Source organism: Maniola hyperantus, chromosome 15 (assembly GCF_902806685.2).
Source record: "Maniola hyperantus chromosome 15, iAphHyp1.2, whole genome shotgun sequence".
NCBI lineage: Eukaryota > Metazoa > Arthropoda > Insecta > Lepidoptera > Nymphalidae > Maniola > Maniola hyperantus.
Window position 1 is genome coordinate 3,387,734 of NC_048550.1, and position 20,384 is coordinate 3,408,117.

The 20,384-nt window shown below is 37.6% G+C and overlaps 1 protein-coding gene across 2 annotated transcripts; it reads left to right on the forward strand.

The window, feature by feature from the left end:
* Positions 1 to 2,671: 2,671 nt before the first annotated feature.
* Positions 2,672 to 10,115, forward strand: LOC117988804 (E3 ubiquitin-protein ligase RNF25). Of its 2 annotated transcripts, none has more exons than XM_069503577.1 (7): positions 2,672 to 2,858; positions 2,944 to 3,250; positions 4,082 to 4,300; positions 5,063 to 5,179; positions 5,821 to 5,937; positions 6,552 to 6,664; positions 9,596 to 10,115. In XM_069503577.1, exons 1-7 carry the CDS (start codon positions 2,767 to 2,769, stop codon positions 9,624 to 9,626), a joined length of 996 nt encoding a protein of 331 aa, XP_069359678.1. In that variant the 5' UTR covers positions 2,672 to 2,766; the 3' UTR covers positions 9,627 to 10,115. The 2 variants fall into 2 exon arrangements, with proteins under 2 accessions (XP_069359678.1, XP_034831911.1); XM_034976020.2 differs by having other exon boundaries at positions 2,673 to 2,858; positions 7,581 to 10,115.
* The last annotated feature ends 10,269 nt before the right edge of the window (positions 10,116 to 20,384 follow it).

Consider the following 20,384-nt stretch of genomic DNA (forward strand, 5'->3'; position numbering starts at 1 on the left):
AACAACGAAATATATCAATAACAATTATTAAAAACGCAGGATGGATATATAAATCCAATTTAAAAAAATACAATTTTTATTTTTATTTGAAACGCAGAAAACGCTGTCAGCCATGATGTGACGTCATTAAATATGTAAACAAAGAAATGTCATTCCTATGTCACGCGGGGACTAACGTAGTATCCATATATATAAAATTTAGAGTCCTGACTAACTTATATATCAACGCACAGCCTAAACATCTAAACAGCTGGTCCTAGATACATGAAATTTGGTGAGTGTGTTCTTTGTAGGTAAAGAGAAGGTATCCACTAGGAAAGGATTTTTTGAAATTCCACCTCTGAGTGGGTTAAATGGAGGTTTGAAATTTATGAAGTCCACGCGGGCGAAGTCACGAGCATAAGCTAGTTTTTATATATTTCTAAAAACTCATAGTAAACGTAAAAAAATATCGTTTTCTCTTTATAAATTGAATAAGTTATTAAGTAAGACTTACAACAAAGTGATCTTTGCAAAAATAAATTTGGGTTGAAGTCGTTAGTCATATAGGATCCCTTTAAGCAAGTCTTTGCGTGTTACGTATATTTATTTCACTGGGCACTCTAATCCACAACTTTCCTGTGGTCTTTATCGATGCGTTTTTTACATTCTCGGATGATACAATAACGATAATTACTATATTTTTCATGTAAACTAGTATAGAAGTCATGTTTATTAAACTTTGGTAGGTTATGCTCAGTATATATAATGTACTCTGTGGTTATGCTGTTGTTTACAAATGCATGACGTCAGAGCACAGATAATCTATCGGCCAAACATGGCCGACAGTGTTTTCACCTGTCTAAGAAAAATATTTTTTTAAATTAAAGTTTTACGGTTTTTAGGGCGCAAAAAAATATAGTGTTAATTTTTTTGATATAATAGAACAAATATTAACCATTTAAGACCAACTTAAAAAAATTGTCAAGTAGCCTATTGTGATTTGGTTGGGAAAAAAACCACAATGCCTTCTTCAGCAAACTAAAACTGGACACAATTTAAAATAGTTTTTACTTTTTAATGCCTACCATTATTAGGTTCCTTAGACCAAATTTAAGTATCTTCAATAGGTAGTTTAGATTTTCGCCTCACTGACCACTCTCACAAAACCACCTGTATAAATCTGAAAGATTGAGCAATAGGTAAAAAGAAAAAATAAAGAAACAGTCCATTCCTTATTTTGCATAAAGCGACCATGGCAATAATCGCGTTCTGCAAATTAGTAAAGTAGGTATACTATCTTACGATTTACATTTTTGCAGAAGCCAGTCCAATGCCGAATCAGAAAGCAAATTTTGTATATTTTAATTTTTGCTAGACCAGAGACTGGACTTGGTCGCTTTTAGCATAAAAATGGGCCATAGTGTTAATTGGTCGCATTTGACAAAATTTTATCTTGAGTTTGGTAATGGCTAGGACTTTGTTTGTCTCTGCATAAGGTAAAGAATAATAAACCTAATACCGTAGGCATCATAACTCATTTTCGCAAAAAACGTTGTTGGTCGCTTTCTGCATAACGACGCTCAACTTTCTAAATAAACTCTATGGTAGTTAGGTAGTTAGTACTACCCGTATATTCAATGTACTCTGTGGTTAGTACCTACTTGATAATAAATACGTCTGTTCAATACATGCAATACAATATACCTGTGTAATACCTACATGTGTAGTGTGTAATACAGACAGTAAATATGGTTTTATACGTAGTTATTGGTTTTATTTAACCTCACCTAAATAGTTTGATAGGTAACTACGATTCTAGATAAGTAACTAGGTAGGTACCTACCTACCGTATCTACCTACTAGTTGACCCGCTCCATGACCCGCTCCCACAGCCCGCTCCGTTTTTCATCTTCTGGCTTTTCACAGATTAGCTAAGTTCTTTTCTCACTTTTGGATATTATTCAAGACTTGATTCAAGATTTATTTAATATTTTTTAATATTATGTGTCAAAAGTTATCTATGGAACTGTCATAACTAGCTACCTATTTTCATCTGTGAGTAATGATACCATGAAAAAATATATCCACAAATCTGGGAAAAACTGAGTGGTGTTTTTATAGATAAAACAATAACTAGATTTTTTGTAAAATAATCAAGCAGGTAAGTAGGTTAATACGACAAAAGTTTTGATTGACGTGTATAAAGAGTCTTTTAGTTTATTTTCTATGATGAATTTGCATGGAAGCGCAAAACCACGCCTGCAGTACAGTGAGTGTTAGTGTTTAGTGTGTAGTAGAGTGCAGTGAGTGTGAGTGTTAGCATTTGGTTCAAGTGACTACTAGCAATAGGTAAAACTTGCAGAGGTCAACTCTGACAAGTCACTTGAGTGCAAGTGACCATCACCATGCACTTGCACTATTTAAAAGCACTGGACACACACGCAACGAGTCAATTTCTGCAATAAGTTTAAGTAGGTACCTAACTACCTACCCTGTTTTTAAATTTGGAGAAAATTGAGATTGACATAACAATACCGCTGATTTCTACAAGCTTCATTGCTGAACAGTCGAGTCGACTGTTCAGCAATGAAGCGTGTCGACTGAGTCGACACTTAACTTTTGAATATTCTAGGGTGAATTCGAATCGAATAGAAGAAATTCGGGGAAAATTCTTCGGCGATTTCTTGCAACATTTTTCCTGATAGCTTGATTGATTTTTGTCAGAGATTTGGTCCAGGGGCCAGCTGTTCGCTGCACCGACTGCATTGCGCCTGCTTGAACTGTATGCACTTAGAACCCTTCCCTAGATCTAGCCCGGATTTAATTTTACCTAGTCTGCCCTTCGCTGTCACCATGTCAGCCTCTGTGGATACGAGGTGCGTTATTAACCTATTTTACTCCTTTGCTCATACATATTTGATGTTTTTCGATTTCATGTATGTTTTGTTGAATAAATTTCAGAGTGTATGACGAGCTGGAGGCTCTAGAAGCCATATTGATAGAAAGGGTCGTTGTTACGAATGAAAATGGTGTACCCAGAGTGATAGAAACAGTCATTCATCCATCTACTGGCGATCAACTCGACCAGCAGTATGTGTGTGTGACTTTGGAAGTGAAACTGACTCCAGACTATCCTGAAAGCAGTCCCGAAGTGACTCTTAGAAACCCTCGGGGGCTGGACGAAAGGGTGGTGTCCAAAATTCATTCAAAAATAAAAGAAAAACTTGACAGACATGTTGGGAATCCGATTGTTTTTGAATTGATAGAGGTACCTACCTAATTTTATTCTTCGAATTATTTAATTGTATCATAACAGCACTTGACCATAATAATTAGGTACTCTTATTCTGCCAAAATTACTTTAAGTGTGTCAGAACAGCCATAAAGCAGGGTTAAATTAAATGAAAGTTAAATTATAGGTAAACCAACTTCCGTGGGAAATCAAAGAGTTCCCACGGGATTTTTGAAAACCTAAATCCACGCGGATGAAGTCGCGGGCATCATCTAGTGTTAGATAAGTCTCCTTACTCCTATTCTCTTCACTCAACAAGCCAGCACACCGCAAAAGCACAAGTATATAAGTATAAGGCAGTATGCTGGCTTGTTGAGTGAAGAGTAAATAGCATGACATTTACAATGGAGTCTTTGAAAACATTAAATAGTTCATGCAGTTTTCTGTCATTACTATGAGGTCTCATAGTACATTCCAACGCAGTGTAGATTCCACCAATCAGATTACTGTATCACATCAATTTTCAATAATCTGATTGGTGGAATCTACACTGTGCGTTCTAGCGTTCTGTGAGACCATATAGTTATGACTAGCTTATGCTCGCGACTTCGTCCGCGTGGACTATAAAAATTTCAAATGCCTGTTTTACCTCCGTAGGGGTTGAATTTTCAAAAATCCTTTCTTAGCAGACATCTATGTCATAATAGTTATCTGCATGCCAAATTTCAGCACTAAACGTCCAGTAGTTTCAGCTGTGCATTGATAGAACAGTCAGTCAGTCAGTCAGCTTTTTCTTTTATATATATAGATTGTGAATATGGGTGAAAAATTCCTATATCACAAGTCTATACAAGGTATTTCTTACAGATTGTCCGTGAGTTCCTCACTCAGTGCAACCTGCCCAGCGGGCAATGTGTGATCTGCCTTCACAACTTTGTGAACGGGGATGTATTTATCAAAACGCCATGCTATCACCACTTCCATAGCCACTGCCTCTCCAAACACCTGATCAATAGCAACAAATACTATAATGAAGAAATGGAGAAACTTCCCAACTGGCAGCGTGCACAGGCCAAGCCTTACCAGGTGAGCTAGTGTATAAGCCGTATAGTTTGAACAGATCACATCCAGAATCACTTCCTCTACAGCAACAAATACTAAAATGAAGATTTTTTTTCTGAATTTTTTGGGATCTTTTAATCATTATAATAAACTATAATGAAGATATGGAGAAACTTCCCTACTGGCAGCGTGCACACTAGAGGCCAAGTCTTATCAGGTGAGCTAGTGTATAGGCTGTATAGTTTGAACAGAACTGATCTGCTAGTTTGAACAGATCACATCCAGAATCACTTCCTCAACAGCAACAAATACAATGATGAAGAGATGGAGAAACTAATTAATTGGAGAAATGTCCAAATGCAGCATGCACGATCAGTCTGCATCATAGCTAGGTTGAGTGGTTACATCTAAACCACTTCCACACTGCCTGTCAAATCAATTTTCTTACATGAAACCATAAAAAAGTAGGAAATTTACTTTGACTACATCGAAAATAAATTATTCTTCAGTGATTTTTAAATAAAGGGTCTTCCAAAATACGTAAAATCCACGTGCTTTGATAGGTTTAACTAAAAAAGTACGTGATTATGATGTATATTTCAGTAATGCCAGCATGGTAGACTATGGCCAAAACTCTTCTCATTCTGAGAGGAGACCCGTGCTCTGTAGGGAGCCGGCGATAGGTTGATCATGATGTAGTCAAATACCCAATTTGTGCTAAGGCATCAGCTAGTGCTTTACAAATCCATATTACTGTAATGATAAGACTGCATCCTGCTGTTCCAGCAAACCTGCCCGGTGTGTCGCTGCGTGATCTCGTTTGATGTGAAGAAGCTAGAGCAGGCCCCGCCGCCCGTCGACTCCGTTAACGCTCCGCCCTTCCGGCTAACTGAAGATCTAAAGGTATTACCTCCTTAATACAAAAAAAACTTGATGATACCCGTGACTTTATCTGCATGGATTTAGACTTTTTATTCTCTTGGAAACATTTCTTGTAACTTTTTTCGGGGCTAAAAGTAGTGTAGAGGTGCAACCTCTACCGTTACTTGGCTGGCAGCTATTAGGAAAACTTCGCAGCTGCCACACAACAATATTCAAATTTGGAACGCAGTGGAGAGTCCTCCTGGTCACGCACGTTACAAGATTCCACATTCCCTATCATCCGCTCGTCACGTCAACATCTTCTACCACTGTATTATATAAGGCTCGCGAGCCAGTCTGTATTGTACATAACATATCAATTGTAAAGTGTAAAATAAACATCATTATTATGTATAGCTGGTTCTTCATTGCATCAACCCTTCAGCTTACTTAAGCTTCAGCAGATAGGTATGCCCACTTATCCAATGCAAGCTATCTCGAAAAAACTTTGTAGCTTGATTTTGACAAAAGGTACAGTTTCGTCAAAATCAAGCATTCGGGTTTTCCGGTAAAAAAATTACCTTAAAACGTATTTTTTTGTAACCTGTTGATAGTCCTTTTAAATAAATAAATAAAAAATAAGGATGAAAAGAACAAGAATACTTCTGAGCTCTGCGTTCTAGGCCCTCCAGGCGCGTATGGCGGCGCAGTTGGCGCGGCAGATCGCTCGCGGCGGCGTTGTAGGCACAGGGGATGACGGCCCGCCGCTACTGACCATCAGCACGGCAGCCGACAAAGAGGTAACTAAAGTGAAAGGGTGATACCAGACCAAACCAAAAATTTAGAAATTATGAAATTCCAAACCCCAGCCGGGAATCGAACCCGGGATCTCCCACAGTTAAGACAACTGAGCTTACCACTGCACCATAGGAAAGTTGTCAAAGTAGTATATAGGGCCCTTTCTGTTACGAAAACCCATACAAATGATAGAGACAAAAATCTCAGTGGGTGTTAACCATTTTGAGTCACCAATCAATCACAAACATGTTTTCAAAAAACATTCGAAATTCAATGTGAAACGAAAACACAGTTTCGTTTGTGATTGGTAATGTGTGTTGTTATGACTCAATACTTGTCCCTGTAAGCTATCTAGACTCTAGCTCATAGGTTTGCAACTAGCGTGGCCCCCTCAGTCCCTCTCGCTCAAGCAGATTTTCTTACTTATGAAATGTCATTCCTTCTACACTTGACGTTGTTTTTCAAATACTCACTCTCAGTCTTTTTTCAAATCAATGATGTCGGAGCTCCGACGTATTTTTTATCAATACGCGGGTCATTTTAGTGATTTCCGGGGTGATGATTACGAAAATGACGAACATTTTCAAATCAAAAATGCTATAATTTACTTCACCAGGAGGCTAAAGGATCCAGCAGCGGAGCTCAGGCCGCGAAGGTAGAAGCCCGGCCCGGTACCTCTGCCGACGCCGCGCCCGAAGTTGATAAGCAGCCATATCGTGGGCCATACCGGTAAGACGTTACAATTTTTAATGCTAGGGTCGCTTCACACTGCCGCGCAAAGTCTTTTATTCAAATTGGCTATCATTGCATACTTTTGACTGTCTATTGTTAAGTTGAACTCAGCCGGTATTCAGTTCGTCGCGATGTTTTTCTTCACAGTTAAAGCAAGCGATATTTGATTACTTAAAACGCACATAACTCCGAAAAGTTAGATGTGCGGGTCTGAACGTCGAACATCGAAGCCCGACGTCTTAACGACTAGACTATTATTATATTTTTTAGTGTATAAGTGTTTTACCTACACTTCAAGGATATTACTAAATAATTTTAAATACATATCAAAAATTGCGTAACCGACAGGAATCGAACCTGCATCTTCTGGGTTCGCGCCCGATGCCTTGACCACTCGGCCACGGTCTCGCTTACTGCCAGTGACGAAGTTGGTGATATGTATGTTAACTCAGTACTGAAGCAACTGTTTAATGCCATCTAGTGCGACACTTTGCAGTTATCGAAACTACTTTCAAAGGCCCATATTACAATGAAGCTCTTTGAACGAGAAATGACATTTACTTTTTACTATATTTTTTATAATTTTTTAGTGTTTTACCTACACTTCAAGGATATTACTAAATAATTTTAAATTTTTTAATGCAATTTTTGATATGTATTTAATATTATTTAGACTATTATTATTTATTGAGTCTTAACCGCGACGCGTGCGCGAACTGACTCCCTTGACAAAGGACCCCGGATGGGTGCGAAAGTAGTCGGGCCAGCGTCGACTAAATACGTGAGTATAGCCGTTGAGAGATATTATATATAATAGAAATCACTCACGATAGTTTAAACGCTAAAATAGACTAGGCTGTCATCGGTTTTCAAGGCTACTTATTGTTCATAACACAAGTGTTTATTGTCGCAGCGGCTTCAACCGCCGCGGCAAGCCGGGCCGCCGGGGCCGCGGCGGCGCGCGGTGACCCGGCTGCCGCGTCCGCTCGCCGCCCGCCGCCTAGCGCCCGCGCACACTCCACACGCACACTCCCCCGGGCCCCAACACGCCACTGTCACTGTCTGAGCCGTCTCCCTCGCACGTAGGTTGCGAGAGAGAGACGCAACATACCCCACTTGACGAACTGAACGATACCTATTTCCTTCTACCATTACATAAAGGCCTGAAAAAGACGCAACATACCCCACTTGACGAAATTAACGATACCCGTTTTCCATTATCGTTCGAACTTTTGCATAAAGCTATATGCGTGACTGAGACTTCTCTATCAGACATAGGGCTCGTGAGAGAGACGATTCACGAAGTTCACGACAACTTTTCCGACTTTTTAACTTTTTATTCTATCGCAGACTTCAAGGTTGCAGTCTGTCCAAATCAATATAATAGTAAACAGATTAAAAATGTAAATTCTATTATAGACTATTACAAATTTGGACTCCTTAAAGGTCACTCATATTTAAATCAAACTAACAAAACATACAATCTTTCTACCACCGTCGAAAAATCCAATTCTAGATCACGACAGACTAAAAATGGAACATTCATGTCCAGGATTTTCGAAAACATTACTGTGAAAAGCTTTAGTAAAACTAAACAACATAAGACTTTCGAAAACAAACGCACATATATTGTCCAAGGTTCTATACCAATATTATTCCCACTTTTTATAAAGTATAATATTATATTTGAATTTGTGGGATCGACGTTCATATTATATTTATATTATATTGCGACATATTATATAAAAACAGGGTCCTTTTTTATGTTGACTACATCGAGACTGACGATTTACCCTAGTTCACTATACGTACGTAGTTATTTTATTGCCAAAAATATTATACCATACCATATACTGTATACCTCCTATTAAAGCAAAGTATTGATTTGCTTTTTTTAGAATATACCGCTTTCTTTAATTGCGTTTCAATAAATATATAATCCAACTTAAAAATAAGTATTACTTTTAAATTATAATATTAGTATAGTTTTCATAATTTATATTTAAAAGATAATATCGATGGATTACTTCAAAATTGCAGTAACTACACAATTTTGTCGATTTTACAGACGAGCTGTTTAGAGTTCAGATTATGACTAGCACAAAAATAGTACACTGTATTGACTCACTGTATGCAAACTCAAATTATTTATTCAGCATAGGTAAAATTTTACGCTTACTGATGGTCAAAATTGTTAATTTGTAAGATGATATGGTGCTGATAAATTAATACGTACTTAAAACTAAAGCTACGAGGGTTCAAATTATGTAATCTATTTATTCTCGTTAAAGAAAATTATCTACTATTTTTGTGTTACTCATAATATGGACTTTAAATAGCTCTCCTGTAAATCGACAATTGTGTAGTTACTAGTTGTGCAATAATTGTGAACCACACCATCGATAATATATATAAAATGCACAACTAATTATAATACTTAAGTCTAGTAATTTATGAAATACTTTCCTCCATTCCCTCAATTACAAAATATTATGTTCGACATTCATATTTTTTTAAACTGCCTACATATAATTTTCCATATCTCTTTTAATTCGTAATATATGTTACCTCCCTACCTATACTAAAATTCGATACCACAAAGCAAAATATAATTTTGATACAAACAACCCCTCAAGCGTTTGTCAGTCTTGTAAGAAGCATTCTAAAAAAATAATAAAAAATGTAAAAAAAAAGTTGCGAGTTACAAGATGGACGCACGCTTCGCTCAGTTCGCTCAACGGTGACAGTTGTTAATTTGGACTTGCCATGGAAGACGGTGGGGCGGCACAAAAATCCTCTTTTTAATTATTATAGCTTAGGACCGGATGGTAAATTTTTAGAAGGTGCTTGTTAAAGTAAAGTTTATTATATGGTTCTTCCACGCTGCCTACTTCTACTGAGTGTGATAACCTAGAGTCTTGTCCGTAGTGAGTCCAAGATAATATGGGGGCTACTTTAATCGCAGCGATCGATACCGGCACGCACCAACCTGGCGGTACCGGAAATCCTGGTTCTTTGTGCAAGTGGCCTTAATCTTTTAGGTATGAACATCAACTTATCCACCACACAACATAACATGGCAAGTAACAAATGTTGTAAAGCTTTGTTTATTTTTTACATTTATTAAATAAATTACCGAACAAGTTTTCAAATGAAACCTGTTAGTTCCCGGCAGATTTGTTTGCTAATCCCATTACATTGGATATTGGAATTCAATACGAAATGGCTAAATCTAGTTTATCATATTCAGTAATGTAGTTGAAAATAGAAACTCAGTTTTTATCAAGCATCTCCTGAAACTATTCCACTGTCTCTAGGTCATTTATTAGTCTTTCAATAATGTACTCTTAGTGTTAAAAAATACGATTCTGTGACAATTCTAGTCAACTCTTTAGATTCCGCGTACTGTATGTTGTATTAAATGATTACTCTAAGTGTCAAAATGTTTGTATTTAAAGCTAAGGGTTGATTTCTTTATTTGGTACTTGTAATTGCCGTCAAACAGAAAAATCGGGTGTTGTTTGTCACACGTTTTTAAAGGTATACATTTAACAATATATCTTATGTTACTGATTTTATGTCTATTATTTTCTATGCGGCGATAATTTTTAACAAAAATAAATAATTATGTACCAATGAAAAAATCGGCCCTTAAGGTTTTCGCACACTAAATAGAATCGTTCTATGAGCCGAAAGTAGACCGCTACTGTACTGACTAAAGACAATTTTCTGACGAGGTCTGTGGCGTTGCCTACTTAACTATTCATCCGAATAAATTAATTTATACTCTGTTTATGCCTGATGGCCTCCGCATTCCTACCCACTTTTGCAGGGTCATATTTCTGAGGTCCGACTGTAATATTTTGATTCTCTTTCGTCCACACACATTTATTACAGGTATTCCCGTTGGTCCCTGAATTGACAAAATTCACGATCTGGGGGCCAAGGAATAAAGTAAAAGAATGTTGCGAAAGAATTGTTTAAAAAACATGTTTTCTTGTTAGACGTCATTGTCACGACTTGCGGTCATAGCGCGTTTCTATGATATTTTTGGAATTTATGCTACTTACAGCTATCAGTTCTGCTTTGGGAATAACGATCTTTTTCTACATCATACTGTTAATAAATAATTTATTAACGAAATCTAGAAGAAAGGCTACATCAATATCGTTTAATGTGGTCTTTGTTTTTAGCTTATCGCCTATTCTCTGCGCCGCACGCCACTAATTTTAGAATTCTTAGTATAAAATCCGCTCACCAAATTCAGCGGTTTCGCTGTGTTCGGCGCAGTGATATGCGATGCGCTTTACTTGATATTAACTTTTATTCATATTTGTGTCTTAATATAGTTTCGGATAGTCTATTTTTAAAACTACTTTCGCTTCAAATATAATTATTTTTAGATACTAATTTTATTGGTATTATTTATATAAAACGTGTACAATATTTTAAAATAATATTATTTAATTTGATATTTTGTGTGAAAAGATAGCTGGGCTATGGCAATGGCAATTTCTTGAATATTTTTAATTATTTTAATGTAAGTAAGTAGGTCTTTTTTGAATCTTCTTATAAATCTTAGATAATACTTATTAGTCGGTAATAAACCGTAGGTATAATAATAGTCTTAGGAAAAGCTTCTTAACAGATTGTTTTAAGCGTTTAATCCGATTCAAAATTTATATGAAGCAATAATTGAAATATCTGATGAATTGTTTTTACGGTATAAAGCACCTTTAATAAATTCTTCACTAAGCGTGGTCTATATATGTTTTTTTAAACTAGGACAGTATGGAGAAATCCAAAACCATAGGAGATAATGCGCATTTTCAGGTCATTTTTGTGATAACAATTTTGGCATAATTATTAAATTTGGTCAATCGTGAGTTTTTCATTAAAAATTAATGAAATTGACTAAATTTTTTTAAAAATATATTGCTCAGTTTTACAAAAAGGGTTGCATCGAAAGGAAAAATCGGGAAGAAAGAAGGTTGGTCAAAAATTAAATGATTTACTGTCCCAGTTAAAAAAAAACACATACCTATCGGCTTGATTAGCGAGCAAAATTCTTGCCTTTTCAACATGCAGCAAATTCATAATTTAAGTAGGTGTAAGCATTAAAATATTTTAGTATGTAACATTCCATTTTAAGTCATTAAATTCGGTTATACACAAAACTATTCAACTGAATTAACCAAACTAAAAATGAATGCCATCCACAAAAAGCAAGTGAAGAGTATAATATAACTTTTAGTTCTGACATTTAACGGCTGGATACTGGAACATAGTTATTATTTTAGCTCCCTCGAATATTAAGTGAGGATTGTTTAACGTTTTTAGGGTTCCGAACCTCAAAAGGAAAAACGGAACCCTTATAGGATCACTTTGTTGTCTGTCTGTCTGTCCGTCTGTCTGCCCGTCTGTCTGTCAAGAAACCTACAGGGTACTTCCCGTTGACCTAGAATCATGAAATTTGGCAGGTAGGTAGATCTTATAGCTGACATTTGGGGAAAAATCTGAAAACCGTGAATTTAGGGTTGCATCACACTAGTATTTAATATTACTAATACACTAGTATTTACTAATTAGTATTTTCAATTTTCTAAGTAAGATAACTATATCAAGTGGGGTATCATATGAAAGGTCTTCACCTGTGCATTCTAAAACAGTTTTTTTTTATTTTTCTGTATCATAGTTGTTGAATTATCCTGCAAAATGTCGAAAAAATACGACTATAGTACGGAACTCTTATTGCGCGAGCCTGACTCGCACTTGTTTGGTGTTTCATATACCTTTTTAATTAACCGACTTCAAAAAAAGGAGGAGGTTCTCAATTCGTCGGAATCTTTTTTTTTTTTTTTTTTTTTTTTTTTTTTTTATTTTTTATGTATGTTCCCCGATTACTCAAAAACGCCTGGACCGATTTTGAAAATTCTTTTTTTGTTTGAAAGGGTATACTTCAAAGTTGGTCCCATTTCAATTTGGTGAAGATCTGATGAACATCTTCGAAGATAGATACTGGAACTCCTCAACGGATAAGAGTAAATTGCTCGCGATCAGTGTAATAGCTTAGTAAACAGTAGATTTTTAACCAGGCGTAGCATAATTCCATGGGGCCACTAAAAATTGTGAAATAAAAAATTTTTACAAAAAAAATAAAAACCGACTTCGTTACATAAACACTAAAAATTGAAAAATAATTTAATTTATTACCGAATATATTATGTATACAAGAGTTAATATAGTTCCATAATAATATTTTTTGGGGTCGGTGCCAATGAGGTGCCATTGTGGAGTCCCATAAAAATATGAAGTCTAGACGATTCGCGCAGCTAAAGCTAATTGGCACCGGCACCAAAAAGTATTATTATGGAACTATATTAACTCTTGTATACATAATATATTCGGTAATAAATTAAATTATTTTTCAATTTTTAGTGTTTATGTAACGAAGTCGGTTTTTATTTTTTTTGTAAAAATTTTTTATTTGTATACTATAATGACCCGCACGATTCTACGAGTTGCCCGCTGGTGCAGCGGGACCCGCAATCAACCGCGCGCTCCGCGGGGAAAAATCGCGTCGTGTTGCTATCTACATTTCCATCTACTTCGAGTTTGTACGAGTGTTGCGGACCAGCAACCACCGCGGACGCGGGTGAACACCGCTCCGTGAAGTCTTAGTCTGAGATCTTATATATAGCGAACTTTGACTTTGTTCAGACTTAGTTTTAATTAAAACGATTTAGCGTTATATCGCTGACGAAAATCTGTCTCGTTTTAACTGAAACAAGCCTGAGTAAAGTCAAGTAGATTTCAGCCTTAGATGTCGCCATAGAGTCCTCAACCTTCCCCCATAGATCCACAATCGCGCTAACGAAGCTTTCCTCTACAGAGAGCGCTCTATAGTCGACAGTGGTCTGCTAGCGCTAGACTGGCACAAAAAAGTGGACACGGGTCCACTGACCCACAATTGGGATGATGCCTATGTCAAAAATAAATTATTTCTTAGGAATGATTAAATAGATAATCTTCCAAAATTTGTAAAATTCACACTGTTAGTTTTAATTTTGTTAACAATTTTAAATTATCGATTTATTCATACTGGCTCCCTTACTAAAGCGAGCATATTGACGTTTGATAAAAATTAAAAATGTGTTTGAGGCGATACAATAAGAATTAATAAAGTAGTACCTACTTAATTTATTTTTGGGATACTTGGAAAATTTAAAGGCAAGCTGTTGAAGTAATAAGAAGTAATAAAATATAGGTGTAGTTAAGTGTCTACTTCTCTACATAAATGAAATTAATATGTATTTCATAAACATTGTAGGTAAGCTTATAAACCACCGTACGTCAAACGTGTATTCGGTATATTGTCAGTTTTGCCATTTTATCTATATGTTTAGATGTATTTGATGGATCAATAAACTTACCAAAGACATTCGGTTTTCATTTCATTACTTAGGGCGGTTTCAGATTAGCGTATTTTTTTGCGCGTATACGGTCGTGTCAGCATACGCGCTTACACGCGCGCTACATACGCGCTTCAAAAAACCGGACGCGCGTATACGGGCATATTTCGGCGTGTACGCTCGAACCGGTGGCCCGGCGGGTGGTGGTCTCTTGCGCTTATAGGAGCTTAAAAGCGCGTCAACGCTCGTACGAGTTGAGCGTGTGCCAAAAGGCGCGCCTACATGCGCTTCCAAAAACGAGCTCATACGCGCGTATAAAACGCTAGTCTGAAACCGCCCTTAACCCGCAATCCCAATTCCCAATTAGCCTAAGCTATACACTGACGCGCTTTAAACTTGCGTAGAGGTATGCGTCATGTAAGGTGCCGAAGGAATGCATCCAATAACGCATGCGTCTATTTTTAGGGTTCCGTACCTCAAAAGGAAAACCGGAACCCTTATAGGATCACTTTGTTGTCTGTCTGTCTGTCAAAAACCTACAGGGTAGTTAGTTCCTGGGGACCTAGAATCACAAAATTTGGCAGGTTAGTAGGTCTTATAGCAGACATAAGGGGAAAAATCTGAAAACCGTGAATTTGTGGTTACATCACAAGAAAAAAAATATGTGGTAATGAACAATTATTGCTATTTTCGACTTTCAAAGTAAGATTGCTGTACCAAGTGGTATCATATGAAAGGGCTTTACCTGTACATTCTAAAACAGATTTTTATTTATTTTTAGGCGTAGGTAATAGTTTTTAATTTATCTTGCAAAATATTGATAAAATACGATTGTAGTACGGAACTCTCAATGCGCGAGTCTGACTCGCACTTGGCCGGTATTTACATTAAAGTGTTGCGTGTGCGTCACAAACGAAGAAAAGAGTTCGTGCGTGCGTTACTGCGTACACCACAGGGTTTAGATGTACTACATGTAGGTATGAGACATGCGCACAGTCATACGTCTGGGTAGTTAACGCATGCGTCTGACGCACCAGTGTAGTTAAACCTCTGGTATACAGTATACTCTATCCGCGGAGAAAAGTTAATATAGCGATCTCTCTGTAATCCCATACAAGTGACAGAGATAAAATTCTCAGTGGGCGTTAACCATTTTGAGTTACCAACCTACAATGTATGGCACTCTAAAGTATAATGGAACGAAATATAATAAGAGTCATTGACTTATATATTACTTCGTATGGACAGGGTTATTGACCAAACAAAATGGCACCGACTCATTGCTGCTTTAGCACCAATGCAACCTCAGTGACGTCTGGATTTCAAACGGTTCGTACATTAGTATACAAGAGGTGGCGCTGATTTATTTGGTTTCTAAGCCTTGAATTTTTTTTTCGCATGACCATATTGTGTCATTTATATCGATGACAAGAGCCCATTTTGTTCCATAGACCGTCATACATTTTGTCTTCGAAAAATGCTAACTTGTTACTTGATCAATCCGTTGCGGCGTGATTGAAGGACAAACAAACATACTCGCATTTATAATAATGGGCAGTTATAGGCACCTACTTATAAGTACGCGACAGGTCGAGATGCCAATCGTGGAGACGCCCCGCGCGCACCCCCACAGTGGGGGATAGCGCGGCTGACTTGTGAGTGTGCCCATTGCCATCTTCGCCTGTCGCGTACTATACCTACCTAATATTGGAAGAACCTCGGCAATTTTAAATTGAAAGCATTCGGCCGCCATTTCACAAATATGGCGCGGGAACCTTCAGCGACTTCCGATAGAAGCGGTCATTTGCATGTCTGACCTGTACAAATATGGACGTGCCTCGAGATGGTTCCTGAACCGGTGTTTAGTAAATTGGCTTCGTAAAAGGTGCAATGATTCAAACCGCGTTCCTTTCAACTACCTATAGGTATATATCTGGTACTTATCCATACTAATATTATAAATGCGAAAGTGTGTCTGTCTGTCAGTCTGCTAGCTTTTCACGGCTCAACCGTTCAACCGATTTTGACGAAATTTGGTACAGAGGTGTAGCTTGCAACCCGGGGAAGGACATAGGCTACTTTTTACCCCGGAAAATTTGAGAGTTCCCACAGGATTTAAAAAAACCTAAATCCACGCGTACGAACTCGCGGGCATCAGCTAGTCATCAATAAGTAGTAATAATAAGATGAATTGATGATTCATCATATTATTATTGTTATCTCTACGCCAAATTATTTTTGTGGCATAAGACGAACTCTATGCTTAGTACCTATTAAATAGGTAGACGAGTAAAAGATAAGAAAGTTCAAAAACTTATATATTACAATATATTTATTAGACTACCAAAATGATACCTGCGATCTTCGTCCGCATGGACCAGTGGGCATTACTATACAGGGTGTAACCAGAACGCTGGCAAAAACGAAGACAGGTGATAGTACTATAGTGATTACCGATATGATACCACAAAAATAACGCGAAAAAAATATTAAAAATCCTATTATTTTCTAAAAGTTTACGATATAATATTTCAAATAAAACATCTGACTGACGCTAGAGGTCAACGAAAGTTGCGTAAGTAGGCCACTCGGAGTCAATGCCGCGTCGTAGGCTGGGCATGGACCCGAGTTATGCACGCTATACATTGCGGATTTGTAAAATACTAAATCACTAAAACTACAAAATGATGCAAATGGTTAGGTATTGGTATTGGATTGAGTTTGAGTAGTATAACAATAACGCTAAGTTTTTGCTAGCGTTTGGTTACACCCTTTATGGGTACCATACCGCCATAGGTTCTTTAATCCCACGGCGGGAACCGCCCCGTATACTCAGAAATTCAGGATTAACATTTAACAGTTTGAATATAATGGCTGACCTTGCCTTTCCCTCTTGCCTTGCCTTGCCTCCCCTGTTTTACTAGGTAACCGTAAAAAGATACCAAACTTGGAACTCAATAAAATTTCCTTTATTTTTTCATTCTTTTTTGCTTTCTTTTAAAACAATAACCCAAACTTTTTTTGTAGCCAACCGGACATTTTCCGCTCGAAGAAATCGTGAAGCCGTTTCTGTTACCTAATACCGGAATGTCTTCAGTATCTTCTAATTTACAAACTTGTATGTTTCTCAAACGTTCCAAATCATCACTGAACACTATAGCGCCCTTGCTAGGAAACAATTCACTACACTTTGGCACTTCAATCTTCTGGCGAGATGTCACAACTTGTGAAATATTAACACAAAATAATATCATTATTGATATTAGGTAAATTGGATTTGGTGCACTCAATAACATAATTGTTTTTTACTTAGAACTTCAATTAGGTACCTATATGTGGACTTGTTTTATTTAATTGTTACTTGAGTTAATAACGACAAATGAATCGGTACGAGAACCAAAATATAATGAGGTTGTGATAGCAATGATGAGCGAGCGAGTAGGTACCTATATGGACTGATCAGTGACGCATCAAGGATATTATATATTCGTTAGGAATAATAGGTATATTAAGTCATATTATTAAAAGGTATATTAATAACAATAGGATAAACTGTCCGACTGACGTAGCGACAGCTTCAAGCTGGGTCTATTAACTTAAGATTTTGCACGTAGACCGTATAGGTACTCTCTAACGTACGTCACTACGTAACGTACCTATCTGGACACTAAGGAAGAATTTTCTGAAATTCTAGCCGAGCGACGCCGGGGCGATGTGATGTCGTCGGTCTTAAATTCGAGAGGTCCGGTGTTCGATCCCGGGCACGCACCTCTTATTTTTCGTAAGCGTTTTAAGCATTGAAATGATGATGGAGCTCCATGATATCCCTAGATGCTTATAGGTATACTAGTAGTAGGTAGGTACCTACAATGATATTAGAAGATTTTCTTCTAATATCATTGGGTACCTACCTACTTATCTGTATCGGGGGCAAAAGGCAAAGGCGACTACAAGAGATATCCAGAAGGAGCGTTAGTTCAGCTGAATTTCACCCACGCTGGTCAACCGCACCGGAGACAGAGGCAGATTATCATTAAGGCAAACTAGGCACGTGCCTAGGGGCACGAGGTTACGAAGGGGCGCGCGCGATCATGTAAAACCCCATTACAAGGCCTACCTAATTATACCTACTAATATTATCTTGTAGTAACCGAAACTGCCTCTTCTTTAATATACCAAATTGTCATGATGTGATGTTCTTCACTCGTTCACATAAATAATATACCTAATCACCAACTACCAGCTAGGCAATGAGACGATTCCTCGTTCTTTCGAAGTTAGTTAGTAAAAAGTTTAATATGGCTGTTAGAGGGACGTGCTAATTGCCTATAGGGCGCTCTCGACATTTGATCCGCCTCTGACCGGAGACTATCATCTACGCAAGAGATTGTGTGCAAACAAGGGGGCACTCTATTCCTTCACTCCCACGCTGACCATACACGATCAAGTTTACTGTCAAGTTTTCAACGGACTTGAAGCGGCGCGGCGCGGCGTCCAGTAAACTTGACGGTGTACATAAATAGCTTGACTAGTCGACTTGTTGCCGCTTCAAGTCCGCCGCAAACTTGACGGTAAACTTGATCGTTACCTATAGTTCAATGAGATGGCAATCCAACACGACCGGAGAGAGATCAGGCAGAGACGGCTTTCCGAGGCACGGGGGGGTCATCGCCAATGTCTCGACTCCGGGCTGCTGCATTTCCTGGCAGAAAATCCTTAACTTTCTTGGCCCGACCCGCGATTTGAACTCTTGACCTCATATCTGTATGATTATCCGAAACCGAATACGCTAGTCAATAGACTAACGAGGCAGTCGAGTGATATAAAAGGAAAAGGACTGACTGACTGATCTGCCAACGCACAGCTCGAACTGGACGGATCGGACTGAAATTTTGCATGCAGATAGTTATTATGACGTAGACATCCGCTAAGAAGGGATTTTTGAAAATTGAATAGGGAGGTAAAATAGGGGGTAGACAGTTGAGTAGTCAACGCGGTCGCGGGCATATAAGCTAGTGAACCTATAATCTACTAGCTATACTTATAGCTAGGTCAGGTACAGTTTGGGTGTGCCGTCTGACCTAGTAACTTATATAAGATAGGTATACCGTCTTATAGGTATTTATACAAAGTTATCTTTTATTGTATTATGTAAAAGGTCACTAGTCGTTCCAGCGGCAGCGGGTAATGGCTCGTGTCCAAACAACCTTCGTTATAATATTACTCATCAAACTGTTGAGTGTAAGGCTCCTATCTATTCTGGAGTTCCTAGGATACCTGTAGAAAGCTCGTTAAGCCTTACACTTAATAGTCAACCATATAACTAGTGTATACACATTTCAGTATACACATTTCACTTCATTTCATTTCAGTTTCAAATAATAACCGTTTTTGACATAATAGTAATAGAGCGTCGAATTTAATCTCCAAATCAAAGCCCCCCATTTCGTATGAGAGTTCCCCTGAAATAAAGCTTTTTATATTTTTTTATACTTACGCTTTTGCACTAATATGGTTCTTATTCATAAGGATCCGTCAAAATACGAAGCAAAGGAGTACATGAGCATAGAGTGGTAAATCGATTTTATGATGCTGTTATAGACTATAGTTGCTTAGGCTTTTTTCGGGCAAATAATAATATATCCATGGTATCAACGTGTACTAGTACTTAAATAAATTTCAAGATGTTCTTAAATATGTACCTACTTAATTTTTAAGTTGTTCTTAAATTATAAGAGTATATTGCTACAAAATAACGGGATCTAGTTATGAGTCATGACTGCTTCAAGCGACTTAATGAGCATGGCAGCTTCAAGATTTAGAATGTCCTGTTTTAGTTTATTATCAGATGGTAACCCTAACTGCTAGCATTGCGTCCTCGGATGTTTTCTCCTTATACATCGATTGAGTCACGAGAACCAAGTATTGGTGTCTTTTACAATCCTTTAACTTTGTTTTTAGAGTTCCGCACCTACCTTAAAAAGAAAAATGAACCCTTATAGAAACACTGCGTCACGTCTGCCTGTCTGACTGTCTGCGTGTCTGTCAAGACAAGGGGAATCGAAACCTATCGGGTGAATCATGAAATTTGGCAGGTAGCAATAATCTGAAATCCGTGAATTTGTGGTTACATGGCAAAGAAAATTAAAATTTTGTGTTCAAGACCAGTGTGAAAATTTCTACTCTCTACCTATTACGGTTCACGAGATACAGCCCGCTGACAGACAGATCGACGGACAAAAGAGGTTTAGTAATAGGGTCCTAGGAAGGAAGGAAGTAACTGGTGTGTTTTGTCGATTTTCACA